Genomic DNA, 18704 nt, shown 5'->3' with positions numbered 1-18704 from the left:
TGCACAGCCTGGAAGCTGCAGCCCAGTGATCTAACAGCTGTGCCGTCGGGCATCACAGCAAAGGTGTGACTGTCCCGCTCCAGGTCAGAGGTCTGCCCTTCACTTAGTGACTGTGTCTCAGGAGCATAAGCACCTGCTTTGGAAACTGCATGGGAAGACCGCTGCTTGCTGAGGTCAGTGAGTGGTCACTGACCTGTTCCTGTGTAGGCCAAGGTGGAAGGGGTGAGGGCAGGGCCAGGGGACATAGGGGAGTCTTCCTGTCAGCACCCAGCTTTGAGTACAGAAGGCAGGCATGTGTGGAAACATTGACATTTGCATCCCTTCTGTCTGTTGGTTGCTGTCTTTTACCAAAGAATTCCTTCCCCAGCAGGTGATGCTACCTACCTTCCTTGAACGACATTTACAAAGTTCTCTTTGTTAACCAGCATGGTGAGCTTAGTAACGACCTCAAATACATGTTCACACAAGAGGATGGCATCCCCCTAGGTAGGAAGAGGACACAGTGGTTTCAGTATTAATGGTTAGAAAGAAAAACACGAATAGCTGTAATCTGCAGGTTTTGAGGTACTCAATTGAAGATTTGGCACTTTCCTCTTTTAGCAAAGATCGTTGGCCATCAGTTACCTTTTGCTTGTTGTTCTCTGGTGAAACATGAATGACTAAGATCCCGTCACTCAGATTGCTAGTGGAGACACCTTAAGACAGATGCAGGGTTAGGGGCCCAGAAGTGGGCAGCTTGACATTAAAGCAGAAAAGAGGAGAGAGAGAGCACCCAGGTTCTCCCCAAACCCATGTCTACTTCCTTCTAGCTGGGCCCAAAGGCTAGAAGGCATATTCCAGAAATCCTCCTGCTCCTGGGCTGGGAGCTGAGTCAAAACCAGTCATTGTGGAAGGTGACTTTGTCCAAACTGTATATTTGAGTAGGCTGGGTGCAGTGGACATTTATACCAGAATAAGGGGCACAGACCAGGCCTGAGCCTGGCCATCCTTCCCTGTGTATCCCACTGGCAAGCCTCATCATCACTAGTGTGCCCAGGAGTTGAGCCAACCTGGAAATGGCTCATGGTTGCCTGGCACTTACCTTTGAGGGCTGAGTACTCTATCTTCTGCTTGATTTTGGCAAGTTCCACCACGTAAGCTGCTTTCTGAGTGAGGATGAGCTGCCGCTGTCGTGCCTTGAAGCCTTTCCTGTCATACTTGATGACCGGAGCACCATACTGCAAGGAGGTGAGCATTCCCATGGGGGATACTTACCTCATATTGTGAGGGACAGAGTACAGAGTACCTTGTGACTCAGAGTCTGGTGAAGTTATTTCAGGTGCTCAGACCAGACAGATTTTGCATGAAGAGGTTTTTTGCTCCCCCGTGTCCTGTTCCCTGCATGGAGGATGGTGATTCCCAGCCCTGCCTGACTGTTACACCCTCTGAGGGAGCCACGGTTGGAGCCACCCAGCCCCACAGGGGTGGTCTGAGGCCAGTAGAGAGGAAGATACCCTGGGCTCCAGAACCTTCACAGCCAGGGTAGGATTTCTTGCAGTCACACAGGCTTCTATCCTCCAGGGAACGAAGGGTGCGAGCACACCCAGCACATGACAAAGACCAGCTCACGGCTGCTTGCAGGTTGGGCCACGGCCTGAGTACTTCACCCCTTCTTGCCTTGCTTATCCGCTCAGCACTCCCATTATCCGCACCACAGAAGAACAGAGGTGCCAGGGGTGTAAGCAACCTGCCCAGCCATTCTGCAGAGAAGGCAGCATCAGCACCCGGAAGTGCACCTACCTCTCACTTAACGATTAAGTTACTGTCTACATGTCTCATGTCATAGGAAAGTGAACCGAGACAACAGGCATCTGGTGATCATGTGTCACCCCACAGCCTCTGCTAACACCCAGAGCAGCACAGTTGAGCACCCCGTCCGCCCAGCCACACTGTGTCTGAGTGGTGCTCCCAGCATTGTGCCAAAAAGACCCTGCTCTCAGCTGTGACAGGGAATCTTGCTCAGGCCAAGGCCACACATTTCCTTACCTGGATTTTCTCATTGCTCATTAGTTGAAGCACTTTGGGATTAATGTCTCCTTCGTCTGGGAAAGGAACCAGAACACCGTGAATCATCGCTAAATACTGATGCCGGAGAAGGCACAGTTGTCTACCGGCTTTATATGTTCTCCGTGCTGAGGGCTCAGCTCGGGAAATAGCTGTCAGGAAGTGCTACAGAGTTGAGCAGCTTGCCTTACTGGGAAACGGTATCCATAGATGGAAAATGTACTTACCTATCCGAGTGTTCACAAAGGGTTCATTTAAACTTTCTGCATAGCCTTCTTTCTTTCCCCTGAATATGTCACTTGTAACCACCTTCTGCTGCATCTGGTAATACATAATTTAAAGTACCAAAGTGGTAGCCCCAGGGCTTGCTCTTGCATAGAACAGCTTTACACTCACAGTATCAATTACTTTGCTGGAAAAGCCACAGGAGCCGTGTTATACTTTGGTGTGGGTCGGAACACATTCCTGGCTTTGGCCATTATGTCCTAAAAATCACACTGGTAGAGACTGAGATTGATGTTTTGGGGGCCCCCCTTGCTTGTAGTGGCTTAAAAATGGAGTTTTCTGAACTTCAGAGAATAGTTTCTTCTAGATCAAAGTTTTGCAAAGTACAGCCCATGGGCCAAATGCAGCCTGCTGTCTGCTCTATGTAAGTAAAGTTTTATTGGGATACAACTGTGGCTTTTGTTTATACATCTACAGCTGCTTTCCTGCCACAGCCATAGAGCTGGATATTAACACACTGTATGGCCCATAAAGCCTAAAACATTTATTCTCTGGGTCTTTAGAGAAAACACCTGCAGGTAATCATTAACAAAACCAGACCTCCCACAGAACTCCTCCACCTTCTTTCTAGTGCGGGCCCATCTGGCTTCAGTTCCCATGGTAACCATACACGGACGCTGACTAACGTCAGCTGACAGTCACTGAGGATTCTGTGTGTTTATCCTCAGTTCATCTACAAGTCATGAGACACAGCCTTTGGCTTGTGCATGGAGTGGCGGGTGAGGACAGGCCCCATGTCCCTACCATGGCTTTCCGCTCGGCTGTGACCCCGCAGCAGTACTTCCGAACCAGGTTCCTTGTGCACATTCTCCTGAGCAGGTCTGAAGCCTGTGTAGAGAACACATTTCTTTCCCAGCTACCTCACTCATACCATCCTGGCCTGTGGTGACCAAAATAGACAATTTTAAAACCCAGCACTAGTATTTTACAGTCAAAGCAGTGAGGCTTCCCATCTGCGAGTAACTTCTCCATTGCCTAATGAGTGATTCTCAAACTTGAACATGGTCACGAGTCCCCTGAGGACTTGCCTATAAATAGATTCCTAGAGGTTGTGACTCAGTGGGTCTGGGGTGGAGCTCAAGGATCTCCAGGCCATCATTCTAGAAACCTTGCAACAGTGATTGGGAAAGCTGTCACGCAGAGAGGACCACTCAAATGTGCTCTAATCAGTTTATAGTTCTAGGAAGAATATAATGAGTTCTGACAGAAGCTAAACTTCGATTAGTGCCCACATCCCTTGTAACATCCAAGTCCCGGTCTAGTCCTCACAGTTTCCAAGATGCCAGGTGGCTTCAGCCAGCTCTTGTCCAGTACATTCTTCGGGACATGATACCGAAGATTCAAGATGTAATTTTTGCGCACGAACACTAGAAACTCCTCATTGTCAGGAGAAAGGGGTTTGTTGCGATTGATGAATCCGTTGATGAACCTCAAAAGGAAAATATTTTGTTAGGTTTCTGGCCCATTTCCTCAGAACTTTGTGACCTCTCCCTGTTTGATTCATAGCAGGCTGAAATAGTAGAGGTCATTTAAATGCTAGCTAGGATAGAAGCCAGTAATGTAGCCCAAAGGTCAAATCTGCAGAGATACACAGTCTTTTACCCACACTGTTTGCTGGTTTTTTTTTTTTTTTTTTTTTTTTTTTCTTCTGGCAAGGTCTTGGTACACAGTTCAGGCCCTGAACTCACTGTGTACCCCACCTAGCCTCTAACTTGCAGCAATTCTCCTGCCTCAGCCTCCTGAGTGCTAGGGACAGTTGTGCACCCCCATTCCTGGTTTTACCTGAACTGCTCTCCATTTCAACAGAAATCCTAACTTCATCAGTAATCAGTTCCTTAAAAAGCAGTGTTAGGCAGTATTACATAAGAGCTGCATTTTAGCTTAACTTAAAGTATCCAGCAGACAGCTGTGGCCTAGCCTTCTCTGCAGCAGCTGTCGGCCAGGACAGAACAGTTCCTGCCCGTGGAGAACTGAGCTTACCAGTCTGCCACAGTCCCTGCCACCCACTGTTGTTTTCTCCCAGTTCTTGAGACTTGCTCACCATTCATTCATTCATACATTCATGTATTCATCTTGAGACAGGGTCTCGTTCTGTACCCCATGCTGGCCTTGAACTCATAGGGATCCTCCTGCCTCAGCCTGCTTAGTGCTCTAAGTGTATACTTAGATGTGAGCCACCAGGCCTGGCTGAGACTCACTTTTACTAGCCTGGGTTCAGGAAGCATTTGACTTTAATGTGCTGAACTGTGATCACCATCAATCAGGTGGTGAAACTAAATTCCCAGGAGCATCTGGAAGGGAAGATCTCATTTCTGCACAAATCCCAGCATCACAAAATTCAAATGGTGCCTGCTGACCTCTCCTGCTTGCCGTACCAAGAGCTTACCTTCTTATTATCTGTACAGCCCACTTTCTCCTTTTGACTTGCTTTCGAGCTAGGGCTCCACGCCAGTGAGCTTCCAGTTTGGTGGCTGAAAGAGTCCACTGCTAGCATTAGAAGGTGAGCACAAACACAGCAGCCTTGTCCAGAAAGGTTCATCTGCTGGCACACAGCTGGGTACCCCCAGGGTGCCTGCTGGCTCAGAAATGGAAAGCTGGATGTCTGTCGTTTGTTCTTACTGGGGGCACTCAGACAACCAGGGAGACCGGGAAGAGGCTGCTGTGGAAACTTCCCACAGCCTATTCAGGGCTAAAATAGTGCTTGCAAGCATATGGTTTCCTCACTTGCTTTTGGGCTTCACCCAGCACTCACTTGGATTTAGCTGCCCACATTTGAAAATTTGGAATCATGCATATTAGATCCTGGCTGTTTCCCAAGTTTTAAATACTTTTTCAGAATTTTCTCTTTTGGTGACACTGGGGATTAAACCCAGGAAGTTGGCACTGAAGGGCCCCAGCACCTTTTATTTTGTATTTTAAGACAGAATCTTGCTAAATTGCTAAGATAGCCAGACCAGACTCAAACTTGCAGTCCCCCTGCTCTGGCCTCCCAGACTGCTGGGTTTACAGGCCTGTGCTCCACACTTGCTGTTTTTCACTTTTTGTTGTCAAATTTTTTAAGTGTCTTTCTTTCCTTCTCCAGAGCAGCACTGTTTCTGTTACAGAAACAAACAAGCAACTGAAAGTGACCCAAATGTTCATCAGCAGAGCAAGATTGTGGATTTTCCATATAGCTCAGGGGCTAGCAAACTATTCCCGAAGACCAGCCACCTATTTATGTAAATAAAGTTTTACTGCAACACAGCGATGTCCTTTTACATATCGTCTAAAGCTACTTTCAGGCCACGGGGCAGAGTTGAGTAGTTGTGACAGAGCCCAGATGACTCACAAATCTAAAATATTCACTATCTGATGGACCTCTGACAGGGTGAAGTACCAGGTAGTTATAAATGAGTAAATCTACACATCTCCTGGTTGAGTTAGAAGAAAATGACTTGGTGCAAGAAATATGGCCCAAAATATCAATGATACAATTTCGTTAAGTTTGGCACATGCCAAACTACAAATGTATCAAGTGCTCAAGCCATAGATGGTAAAACTGTATAGAACAGGGATTGAGAACTGCATACTTTTAACAGGTCACTTCTAAGACATGGAAATGGGGCATGGCTTGAGCATGTGATTGGGAGAGGTGTCCAGGGTACCTCTGGTGTTTGACAGCTTTTAAAAAAACTATCCTTCCAGAGTAGACAAAGAAAACTTGCCCGTGGAATCAACAGACCACGAGGCTATGACCTCCAGGCAGGGAGTTAGAAGGAAAAGAGGCCTTAGGCCTGGGCCCACACCAAGGGTTCAAGGAAGGGCAGGGGAGGGACTGGGCAGGGATGGTGCCGGCCAGCGAGAGGGCGAGAGTGTCGGTCTGGCTCTGTGTACCTACCTGCTTCTCTTCTCTTCACGTATTCTCTCCTTCCTAGGCAGCCTTTGTATGTGGCTTGGATTCTTGCAACTTGAAATAAAACAAGTTTTGGTGAAATGGCTTACATTTGCGTGTCTTAGTGGTTGTGGCTCTCTAATGCGTGCGGGGTAGCAGTGACACAGGTTGCTGATATGGCATCACAGAGGTGTGAACAGGTGGCTCGTATTAGACCTGGCTTCTAGATGCCATGCAGTTAGTCTCTTCTCTGCCTTTCCTTTTGCTTCCCTCAGGATGGGTACGAGCCCCTGGTTCTGCATTAGGCCTTAGAGGTCATCTTCAGGCTATAGGCACCCCAAGAGGCAGGCATTGTTACATGCTTTACAGTGGGCACAGAACAGAGCTGCTTCCCAGCTACCGAGGAGTGCGAGCCTAGGAGTGGGTACCCATGAGGTGCCCGCAGCGCCTCCGTCCTCCACCCCCTCCACACAGTGACTGATGTCCCACCAGAGAGAAGCCAGGTTCATTGAGGGGTCAATGCTGAGATCAGCAAATGGGCAGCTACCAGCCCAGGCTTTGAAGCAAGACAGACAGGCCCATGTTGAAATCAAAGCTCTGCTGCTTACTAACTGTGGTCTTCAATTTACCAGCATCCCTGCCTCAGTTTCCCTGAGTGTACATTGGGGGTGATAATGCCTACTGTGAGGCTTGTTGTGAGACTGCAGTTGTGGGTGTTTAGGTACTCAAATGTGGTCCTCCTTAGACCAGTGTAGGTTTCTAAGAAGAAGTACCCCCCAGAGGAGTTTGACTGTTTAGCATTTCAGCTGCATCTGTGTTTTCTCATTTCCCATTCATAACAATACCTTGGATGCAAGCTTTGAACCTGTATCTGCCAACATCAGATACTGGTGCCAATAGAGTTTTTAAAACCGTATAGGGGATAGATGCGCATGGTTTCAGGTCGTAACTGCACAGCAGGGTGTACCCCATTCAACCAAGAGGGCGCCATGGCATTTCAATATCTGCCTGCCTCCAGGACTGTCACCCCAGTAACTTGTTCCAAGCATAAGTTCACATGTATCGTCGTGATCTCATAGCTGGCTTATGGTCCAAAGTGAATGTTTCTAACAATTACAGCAGTGGCCAAGTGTTTACCCCTCCAAGCTAAACTGGTTCATTTCACATTCTGTTGAAATCAGGGCAAAAAAAAAAATCATACCTAATTGATGTTTACTAAATTCGAAGGCATCTTCAGTAGCAAACAGAGTTCTGGGGAAGCGAATGAATATTTTGGTTCTAGAAGCGAAAAGAAATGTTTTAATTATGATTGGTCACTTACTTCCTGTAATAATGGAATAGTCCCCTACCCGCAAATGCTGAGTTTGACCCGTAGGAAGTCTTTATAAGTGTGATTATGGGTGGAGATGGGAGCGTCTGGATTTGTGGGGCCCTAAAGTGGATGAAACTGTCCTGGCTAGGAAACACCAGGAACCCCAGAAGGCCAAAGAGAGGGAGAGGGACTCTCACAGAAGCTCCAGGAGGCCTTGCCAACACTCTGATTTTGGACTTCTGGCTTCCAGAAGTGTGAGACAATAAATTGCTTCAGAGGTGCTGTGAGCAGCACTGGAAAATGAGTTCACCACCCGCACAGGAAGTTACTTCAAGTTATGTTCTGGGGCTTTAAAGAGTGACCACAAAGAAGAGCGGTCTGGAGCCACACATGGTGGTACATCCCTGTAATCCCAGCTACTTGGGCTGAGGCAGGAGTGGGCGGTTTAGTGAGACTGACTCAGAAGAAAAGGCTGGGATGGTGGATCTGTTCTTGGCTCAAGGTTTAATCCCAAATACTGGAAAGAAATAGAAGCTTAAATTTGAAGAAAGGTTCTTGTAAGCAGAAGGTAAGTTTCGAGCGCTCATTTTAGGGGACTGCTGCCCACACACCCACCTTGAGGGAAGCTTCCCAGCGTGGCCTCTGCGGGGCAGCAGAGCACCATGTCCACAAGGTCCTACTCCCTCTTCCAGGTTATGGAATGGGAAGGACACATTCAAACTCTGACCTGCATGGTCCGCGTGATTCAGGACATGCTGGACTGATGCCCCTCAGGTATTTGGATTGAATAGGTAAGTGATTCTTGGAACAGGGCCCAGGATAAGAGACGTTAAGAGAGTGACCACATGCAAGTGAGAGGCAGGAGCTGGCAGAGCCCACTGAGAGATTGGAGGCAGGCAGCAGGGCCTTGTGATCTGGGAACAGGTCCTCCTCATGCTTAGGTGCTGTTCCATGCAGCCAAGTAAGCTCTGACCCAAACGAGTAACAAAGCAGGTGCAAATACTCCTGGTTCGTCTGAGTTATGCTGAGAGCTTACAGCATGTGTCAAAGTTTTACAGCTGTGGACAAGTGCAACTCTGCCCATAGTAATGACGATCAGCATGGAACACCACTTTCTGGGACACTAGAGATGACTTACTGCACCTGGTACAGGTGCTGATGTTGCCTCTGGGAGGTCACACATATATTGGAACAATGAAAAAATCCAGGCTCACAGAGGTAGGGGTCCACCCCTCTTTATTTTGCAAGAAGAGGCTCATCCCAGCTTTTAAGCCAAGGCCTCATCTCCTCCTTCTAACCATTGAGGGCTGCACTTAATTTGAGTGGGTGGAAACATCTGCTTGTAAACTCATGCAAATGTCTTTAAAAAAATGAGGCTCTAGATGAATGCAGATCAATGCACAAAATATTTCAACTGCAGGGAATTATCTAGCAGCTTCCTGGCCACTTACTTCCCTAATTTGTACTCCTCGGGCTTGTAGCCGATGTACTTGATCAGCCGTTCCACACCCTCTCCTGGAGGCCCGTGCCAGTGTGGCCAAGTGTCTGGGCACAAGGACTTGTACCTGCCCAGAGAGAAGGTCATGCAGCAGATGTCATGGTGCCCCATTCTCCCCTCTCCCAGGTGTGCTTAACCCACCGCAGTATCTCAGCTGCTTGGTGTAATGGAGCTGTCTCATCACACAGAATTCCTTGAATTCAGGCACATACACTTGGCGAGACAGAAATAAGAGAGTGGCTCATTCAAGTGGGCAGTTTTCCCTGTCCACATATACCAATGACATCATTGGGCACTCAACCTTACTAACTCAGTTCTGTTCCTCAGTATGAAGCAAAAGCTGTGTCCACACAAAAACTTGTGTGCAAATATTCATAGCAGCAATATTCATAGTAGCCACGAGGTGGACAACTCTCATGCCCATCAGCAGATCACTGCAAATGAATGTGGAACTGCACCAGAAGAAAAGGTAATGGACACCTGGACTTGGTGGCATGTGCTTGTCATCCTTCGGGGAAGCTGAGGCAGGAAGATTACAAGTTTGAACCCAACCTGGGCAACTTAGTGACATAGTAAGACTTTATCTTAAAACAAAAAGTAAAGGACCAGAAATGTAGCTCAGTGTGAAGGCTTTGGGTTTAATCCCCAGTAACACACACACACACACACACACACACACACACACACACACACACAGTAACGCAACTCCTTGCTAATCTGCAGCCCCAGTGAAGACTACTGTGCCCCTTTACCTCCCGAGGGCCCTCCACTCTCCCCCGCTTACCCACCTGGCCCCACCTGGCCTCACACAACTCTTGTTACTGCCGGTCCCCTCCACTAGAAAGTAAACTCCATCTGCTGTCTGCTGTCCCCTGATAGCGGGCTCTCGTGGGCTCAGTGGAGGCGCTCACCAGTGTTTATGGAGGCCGAGCAGAGCTGCAGGAGCTGGAAATGCCCAGTGCCTGCGTGTTCTGTGTGGGGCGGGCAGTGGCTGTTGCCTCCTGCCTGTGTCCCCAGAGGCCAGATTGAGAAAAATAGATGGGATGTGGATAAACGAATGGCACCTGGATGATGAGCAAAAATGGTGGACTATGGAGAGACATCCAAAAAGGGAAAAGCACAAAGGCAGATCACCCGGCACTACTCAAATAAGTCCAGCTGTAGGGCGAGCAACGTGAAACCGCCCGTGAGGGAGCCTGAGGATCTGCAGAGATGGCCATCAGTCATCTTGAGGACGTTGCTTTTTGAGTAGCACAAAATCACCTGGGCCTGTCGCCAAAGACATGCTGGAGAACAAGCTATCAGAGAGAAGGCTATAACTTTAGATCCTTTCATTAAATTCTTATGAACTCCTTGAGGACAGTGTAACTCTCACATTACAGGTGGGAAATGGGCCCCAGCTCAGGAAAACAGAACGAAGATTCTGACAGAGGTCGTGTGGTTACAACACTGTCACAAATGGAGAGTCCTCCCCAGGGGAAGCAGGCTGAGCAGGGCACTGCCCACGGGCTCCCCGGTGGCAGGTCTGTGTACCTTACCTCTAACTCAACTGCAGGAAATTAGGGCTTTGAGGGATAAAGCAGCCAGCCAGGGCTGTCATTCTCAGGAGGCTGAGGCGGGAGAACTGTAAGTTTGAGCCCAGCTTGGGCAACCTAGCAATGTAGTGAGGCCTCAAAATAAAAATTTACTTAATCAAAATAAAATAAAGAAGGCTAAGGATGTAGCTTGTACTGACTTCAATCCCTAAAGAATGAAAGAAAGAAAAAGGGAAGAAAAGGAAAGACTGCTTTAGGGTTTAAAAAAATTTTTTGGCACCAGGAATCGAACTCAGGACCTTGCAGTTACCAGGCAGGCACTTACGCCACTGAGCTAAAAACCCCAGTTTGGGTTTTGAAAAAAATGGTTAATCATTTGATTATTCTTTAACAATTGTATTAACACATGTTTGCAGTATAGTGTGTATATTCCTTGTGGGGAGCTGCTACATGTGCGTAACACATCTTCTTTTTTGATTCCTCTTTCCTCCCTCTTCTTCCTCTGTTGATCTCCTTCCTATCTGAGAAACATCTGTCTCTCTGCTTCCTATTGCCTATCATTTCTTTTGCTCTTTATTTACAGTTTGGGTCTCATAAGAGAATCTGTGTGATATGTAAGCTTGTGTGCCTGATTTATTTCACATAACATTATGATCTCAAGGTCCCCCCACTTGCCTGCAGATTACTCAAGCTTATCTTTATGGCAGAGTAGTACTCCACTGTGTGTAAATACCACATTTCCTTTGTCCATTCATCTGCTGATGGACGTACAGGCTGCTTCCAAGGTTTAGATATTATAAACTATGCTGCTGGAAGCATGGGTGTGTGTGCATCACTGTAACACGATGTCTTTAACTCTTTTAGAAAGGTACTTAGGAGAATAGCCATGTCCAGTGGGACTTCTGGCTTAGTTTTTAAGGAGTCTCCACACTGACTTGTATAGTGGTTGTCCTAGTTTACATTCCCACAGCAGGCAAGGGTTCTTTTCCTTCCTCACCAGCACTTGTTATTATTTGATTTCTTGACAATGGCCATCCTCTCCAGGGTAAGATAGAGTCCAATGTAATTCACATTGTTTTAATTCACATTTCTCTAATGGCCAGTAATGCTGAGCATTTTGGCATGTATTTATATGGCCATTTTTGCTTCATCTGTGAAGTATCTATTCATTTCCCTGGCTCACATTTTGACTGGGTTCTTTATTCTTGGGTTTTCATTGTCTCCCAAATGTTATTATTTTTTGAGGTCAAAACTACTAAACTAAGAACCGAGATGGTTCCTGAAAGGATACTCTGGCATTTGTTACCATACCTCAAGGACTGGCGTGTAGTAGGCACCCAATTTTAAGGGCCGGACACACAAAGCAGACTTTACCTTTGCAGGAAGTGCTCGTATTTCCGCCGGTACGCAAAGCCGGCCCGCCTCACCCGCAGGTGCTCCATCAGCCCCAGGTACTTGATCTGATGCCTTACCACGAAGTCATCGAACTTGCCTTTGGAGAAACAGGAGGGACAGTACAGTATGGATCCCTTGGCTCTGTTTTTATCAGGCCAGACCACAGGTTGCAAGCTGAGGCTCTGTGGGCTGAGTCTGGCCACAGAAATATCTTACTAGTCTTCAGTTCGTTCTTCAGAGGGGACTGAATAGAGGAAAATCTAGATTTCCAGTTTCTCCTGAGCAATCATGAGATGTGGTGACCCTGGGCCCATGGTCCTGTGTAGCCACAACTGGCCGGAAGGGAACAGTGCTGCCGGGGTCCTCTACAGTTTGCTGGAGTCTCTGCCACTCCCTGTTGCCTTGCTCCTGGTCTGCCCCGCCATTTGTCCTGCCTGCCTGGCCGCTGTGAATGTCTGACTATGCGACTTCCTTAGAGAACATGGCAAGGGCATGGGAATCGCCAGGGTGGGGTGAGGGCTTTGGCTGCTCACTGGCTGGGGAGAAGCCATGCTGCACCCCCATCTCTGACACCTGGTGGACTCAGCTGAGTTGCTCCTGAAACTGGCCAAGCTCTGGGCCACCAAAGGGCCTCCTCTTGAAGTTCATTTACATTCTGTTGTTTAAAAAGGAACATGGTTTTGTGCCCAAGGACAATGAGCTTGGGGTGGTTTTAAGGCGCCTAAGCCACTGCCCCCGTGCCGTGCCTCCAGCCTCTGCCCCGAGCTCCAGTTCAGGGCAGTCTGCACTCACTGGGTTCTTTCCTCTCGTTGGGCTTGATGCAGCGGATGTAGGAAGGCTCCTTGGAGATGAGAATTTCCAGGAGGCTGCTCAGACTGTTCTTAAACTGAGTCCCCACCTGTGGAGTGAACAGCTCTGTGTAGACGTCACCGCTTCCGGGTGATGAGACAAGACCGAGCGGTGCGCCAGCTCCTGACGGCTCACCCTACCAGCTGCTGTCTGCTCCCGAAGAGGGGGCCAAGGGGGTGCTGACCCTGCTCAAACGGCAGCTGGACAGCACCTGGCCAGGATGCTGTCCTCACTGAGCTGATACCCAGGAGTGACTCAGGAGAACCAGGGTCCTCACGGGCCCAGCACCCTCCAGCTCCTCCCCTTGCTTCTTGGTCGCCAACCTCCTTCAGGACACCACACTATTAGGAGCTCTTGATTAGTGGGTGGCCTTTTCCTGTACCTCTCCCACTATTGTGATAAGCCCTCAAGGGCAGGGATCTTGGCCAGCTTGTTACTGCTGATCCCAGAGCCCAGTACCGTGCCTTTTTGGTGCTCAGTGTACGTCTGCAGTGAATGAACTGGTTGGTGTGCAGTGTGGAAAGCACACATGACTACGACCTGTTCATGTCGCTTCCAGAAAAGGCAGAGAGTGGCTTGAAAAGCATTGGTAGCCGATAGGCAATACCCCTGGGTGACTTTCGTCCCCTCCCCAGTCTGCACAGTACTTCCCGCTCACCGTGGGCGGCCGCCTCCGGCTCTCCAGCTCAGCCACCAGGAAGCACTCCCGCAGGATGCTGTTCTCGCAGCGGCACAGAACCTGCAGCGGGAGAAGGGAGAAGCGAGCCCCTCCGTGGCCGCCACGGGAACCAGCAGGACACTCACCGTGGTGTGCGGAGGTCACAGCCAAATGCTGCCTGGGCACCAGAAGACATTCCTAACTGAAGAGTCGGGCGGGGACCCAGCTCAGAGGCTGGGGATTTAGCTCAGCGGCATAAGCACCTGCCTGGCAGGCACAAGGGCGTGAGTTTGATCCCTGGTTAACCCCGCCCCCCCCAAAGTGGCAGCAGGTGTGATGGTGCACACCTGTAATCTCCACACCGGGGAAGCTGACTACCTTGGTGTTTTTAGCCTCTCTCTCATTGTGGGATCAAAACGTAAGTGCAGGTGTAGGGTATTCTCTTTGAAAGTTCAAACTGGTAAATTCAGATGGCTGGGGTTCTTTGCCAATATTATGCCACATTCAAAGAGTGTTTATGTTAAATTTTTGGGAAAAGGTAAAAGACACTAATAGTGGTGGATCCAAAAAGTCAACGGGAAAGCAAAGTGGCTTTTAAAAGTGGGTGGCCTTTTCCTGTACCTCTTACTTTTAAACTTTTAAATAGTAAAGGAATATCATCCTTTACTATTTAAAAGTTACCGTTTCAAAGGAAGAAGTTTCTCTGCAGTTGGTATTTATGAAGTTTTTGGTGGGGGGAGAGCTTCTTCAGCATTTAAACTTGTAATGAAGTTTTTAAAAAAATTTTTTTTAAAAAAATAAAGATTTGCAAGTTTTAAAAAATAAGCCAAACCAAATCAAATCAAAGAAACATCAAGTTGCTTGAAAGTAGTGTTAAATGAAAAATGCAAGATGCAGAACTTCAAGGACTGCAGGTACAAAGAGAAGGAAAATGGGGAGATACAGACCCACACATCTAGGCCTGTGTGATCCCTTGGAGGGATACACAGTAACCTAAGAAGAACAGTGGGTCCTTAGGAGACAAACTGGGTAACACGGAGCCAAGGACAATGATTCACCTCATTTATATACTTTCAAAATAATTTCTAGTATCCAAATTCCTTCATTTGAAAAAATTACTTCTAAACCAAAGTTTTTGTGGAATATTACACAGTCTTAAAAAGGAAATTCTGGTGACTGCTTCATCAGGAATGAGACTGGTGGACATTATGTTAAGTGAAGCAAATAGTCACAAAAGGCAAGTCACGGGTGGCACCTGCGTTACTCACACTCCTAGAGACAGAAAGTAAATGACTGCTGGGAATGGGAAGTGGTTGTTCAGTGGATGCGAGGTTTTATAAGATGAAGAGTTAAAAAGATTAATTGCACAGCAATGTTGAACACTACTGAACTGCACACTTTAAAACAAGGTAGCAAACTATGATATATCTTATAAATATATATACATGTATACATAAATATATATGTTTTGTCCCAATTACATTTTTTATTGGTATACGTTAGTAACATAATAAGATTCACAGTAGTATATTGCTACATGTATATAACATTGAATTTTTAAAAATTGAAACTTGTTTTTGGTGTTGGGCTTGAACTCAGGGCCTTGGGCATGCTAAGCACACACTGCCTCACTGAGCTGTAATCCCAGCCTCACGCCACTTTTTAAAAACCCATCCTACTTCTAACTGATAGAGGCATACAAGAGTAACCTGCAGGTAGGAGAGAATAAGATGGGAAGGCGGTCAGGGAAGCTCAGCCCTGGCCTGGGTGGGCGGTGAGAGATTCTGAGGCGCTCTGGGAGCAGGACCAGACACACGTGGCCACCACCCACAGGGGGCCAGGAGAGGAGCCAGTCCCCTTCATCACCAGGCTCCTCGCTCCACAGAGACCCCAAGGAGACGTGGATGGGGAATCTGTCAGAGAGTCCTCAGCTGGGACTCAGACTGGAGACCGACTGCCTGGTGCAGAGATTCAAAGTTTGGCACCAAGGGAGGCGGGACAAGCAGTCCAGGAAGGGGCAGAGAAAGCCCGAGAAGGACCCAAACCACTCGTGATGCAGACCGCTTGCCTGCTCACTCTCAAAATGCTGTTTTGGTTTTCAGATTCCTTTTTCATACAGGGTCTCACTACGTAGTTCAGGCTGGCCTTGAACTCACTGTGATCCTCCTGCCTCAGCCTCCCCACTACCATGCCTGGTATTCATTTCAGATTTTTATAAACCAAACTAACTAAAATCTGTTTTTGTACAAACCAGCTATTTCAGTGGCAAATAAAGCCTTTATAGCACAAGGTAAAGCTGACCTCAATAGTATGTACCTGTTACCCCACCACTCTGGAGGCTGAGGCAAGAGGATCACAGGTTTGAGGCCAGCCTGGGTAACTTAGTGAGATGCTCTCACAAAACACAACCAACAGTAATAACCAAAAACTGTGGGGTACCAGGCATGATGGCACATCTAATCCCAGCAGTCTGGGAGGCTGAGGCAGGCCTGCAAGCTTGAACTCAGCCTAGGCAATTTAACAACTCAGTAAGGCCTAGTCTCAAAATAGAATAGAGTAGAATAAAATAGGCTGGGGCTATAGCTTGGTGCAAAGCTCTGAGTTCAATTCCTAGTCTTACATCCACAAACAAACAATTCTGAGGTTTCAGTGTTTCTCTTGATAGGTGAGGTTTTATGTAAACAGGTTTTTATAAACAGACTGACAGTTTCATTGGTGGCTCTCTGTACCTCAGTTTCCCTTTCCTCAGGTCATGTCACCCAGCATACTCTCACTGCACCAAAGAACTCTCTTCTACCCATGAATCTCACACTGCTGAGCTGTCAGCCCCTTCACACTACCCCTCACTGATCACACTCTGAACATATCCATGCCACAGGGCCTTTGCACACACTTGTCCCTCTACAGGAATAATGCCAGATCTTTCTAGGGTCCAAATTATTGTCACTCAGGTTTCAGTTCAATGTTATTTCCATAGGGATATTTTTTTCTGATCATCTAAATTACAGTGTCCCTTTAAGTCACATTTCTTTGTTTAATTTTTTCATAGCACTTTGATGAATAACTTGTGGGTATATTTATTCCCCACTCCCACCCCTAACTATAAACCCCACCAGAACATGGAGCCTGTCTTGCTCACTTCTGCAGTGCCAGTTCTGGTGCCAGGTGGACACCTCACATACACTGAGCCAGTTTGCTGGGGACAGGGTTTGCACAGCTGTTTTTGAATGCCTGTTCTGGTCGCGACACGCCAGAGCCCTAACAGAATGCAGGGACACAAAACATGCAGGAGGCCACATCTATCCCAAATGCCATGTCACAGGGCAGATTTCACAGCCGTCAGAAACACACTGGGTTAGGTTTTGGACTTACTTCTTTCAGATGTCTGTAAAGAAGGTCATTGTTTTTTTCCAAGAATCCTGTAAAAAAATTTTTGAATCAATGCTTTTGCCTAACTATTGAAATTCTATTCCCCACTGATTGCAAAGAGAAACCCTACCAGATAATTTTTAGGATTAGATCAAATTTTGTTCTGCCAGGCGCCGCAGACACTTCGGTTGGGTCACTCGCCATGGTGGGATTATCCCGTGCCCTGCAGGATGCTGAGCAGCAGCCCGGCCCCTGCTCTCATTGGACACCAGTGGTGTTCTCCCCAGTTGTGACAACCAAACCTGTCTCTGGACACTGCCAGGCATCACCAGGGAGACACCAGCCCTGCTGAGAACCAGGCTTTCTGAACCATAATCATGGCACACACTGACAGGCTGGCCCGTAAACACAGCCTTTACATGGAGTTCTGACACATGCCGTCATCCAGCAGCAAAGAAATATACACATGACAAACCCATGGCAACAGGGACAGGGCACAGAGTCTTAAGCATGGCTCCCGAGACCTTGGGACAGATGGGAAACCACCCACCCACCACCGAGAAAGGGCAGACTCACGCACCATGACCACTGATACCCAGCAGCACCTTGGTGCAGGTCCTTTGCAACTGGAGAACCGGGTGTGCACTCCACCCTAATCAGGTAGTAGTTCAACCCAGAAATAATTCAGATGGCCTTATGAATCAAAGCCAGCTAAAAATGACGAGCATCAAGGACAGAGACATCAAAAACCTCTAATACATAGTTTTTTAGGTGACAATTTTGAGATAGTAAAACTGACTCTTCCTCCTCCTCCTCCTCCTCCTCTTCCTCCCCCTCCTCCTCCCCTCCCCCCTCCTCCCCTTCCTCCTCCCCTCCCCTCTCCTCCCCCTCTCCCTGCCCCTCCCCCCTCCTCCTTCTCTTTTTGATACTGATTGAACTCAGAGTGTTTATACTGAACTACACCCCTAACCTTTTCTTATTTTTTATTTTGAGGCAAGGTCTTGATAAGTTGCTGAATTGCCCAGGCTGGGCTCAAACTTGTGACCCTCCTGCCTGAGCCTCCTAGTATGCTAGGATCATAGGCATGAGCCACCACACCCAGGTCAAAACTGATTTTTTTTATCCCAGTGAAAATACGTATAAAATGCAGCATTTTAGTCATTTGGAATTGCACAGGCCAGTGGTGTTGACTGCATCTGCGTTTTGTGCAACCATCAGTGCTGTCCATCTCCAGAACTTTCTGAACATCTCAAGGTGAGACTCTGAGCCCGTAAAGCAACCACTCCAGCTCCTCCTCCCTCGGCGCCTTCTGCTTCCTTCCCCATGATTTGACCTCTCTAGTACCTCACGTAGGTGCAGTTGTGCTGTAATTGTCATTTTGTCACTGGCCTAGTTCCTTTAGCATAACACCCTCAAGGTTCACCCATGGTGCCAGAACTGCCTTCTTTATTTTAAGGCTAAAAAATATTCCATTGTTTGTACAGGCCAATGTTGTCTCTCCATCCATCACCTGTTGGCTATTGTGAATGATATGGCTTTAGACATTGGGTGTGCAAGCCTTGTCTGAGACCCTGTTTTCAGTTCTATTGGGGGAATACCAAGAAATGGTCAAAACTAACTTTTAATAGAAGCTTTTACTCAGCAACGCCACTTACTGAAATTTAACCTATGGTCGTGATGTGCAAATATCACCCAAGTGGAATATACGAGATACCAAACACACTAGAGTTTATACTGAGAAATGTGTCCATCAAACAGGTCAGAGGACACAGCCCTTCAGGGGAGGGGCTGGAGCCCTTTAGAAGCAATGCAGCAGACCCTGTGCTGCGTGGAGAGTACATGCAAGCAGGCACAAAAGCCCGGGTCTCAACCTCGGCTCTGTCACTTCT

General features: G+C 47.7%; 1 protein-coding gene across 3 annotated transcripts in view; it reads right to left on the bottom strand.

Annotated features, from left to right (window-relative positions):
• The window catches only part of Myo1h (myosin IH), a 46506-nt gene that overhangs the window by 2250 nt on the left and 25552 nt on the right, over window positions 1-18704 (bottom strand). The window contains exons 15-29 of one of the 3 annotated variants that reach the window (XM_013141525.2): window positions 16819-16865; window positions 13447-13527; window positions 12732-12837; window positions 11919-12036; window positions 8963-9076; window positions 7401-7477; window positions 6206-6274; window positions 4715-4799; window positions 3598-3757; window positions 3073-3156; window positions 2271-2364; window positions 2026-2081; window positions 1082-1217; window positions 625-695; window positions 385-482 (exon numbers count right to left, since the gene is read on the bottom strand). In XM_013141525.2, the coding sequence (XP_012996979.1) occupies window positions 385-482; window positions 625-695; window positions 1082-1217; window positions 2026-2081; window positions 2271-2364; window positions 3073-3156; window positions 3598-3757; window positions 4715-4799; window positions 6206-6274; window positions 7401-7477; window positions 8963-9076; window positions 11919-12036; window positions 12732-12837; window positions 13447-13527; window positions 16819-16865 (1396 nt within the window). Of the gene's footprint in view, window positions 1-384; window positions 483-624; window positions 696-1081; window positions 1218-2025; window positions 2082-2270; window positions 2365-3072; window positions 3157-3597; window positions 3758-4714; window positions 4800-6205; window positions 6275-7400; window positions 7478-8962; window positions 9077-11918; window positions 12037-12731; window positions 12838-13446; window positions 13753-16818; window positions 16866-18704 lie in introns of those variants that run through there. The other 2 variants (XM_063225816.1, XM_063225817.1) reach the window with 2 other exon arrangements.

The sequence above is a fragment of the Cavia porcellus genome, unplaced genomic scaffold (genome assembly GCF_034190915.1).
Source record: "Cavia porcellus strain 051 isolate PalLab524CR breed Dunkin Hartley unplaced genomic scaffold, mCavPor4.1 scaffold_16, whole genome shotgun sequence".
NCBI lineage: Eukaryota > Metazoa > Chordata > Mammalia > Rodentia > Caviidae > Cavia > Cavia porcellus.
This window is presented reverse-complemented; position numbering and strand designations above follow the sequence as displayed.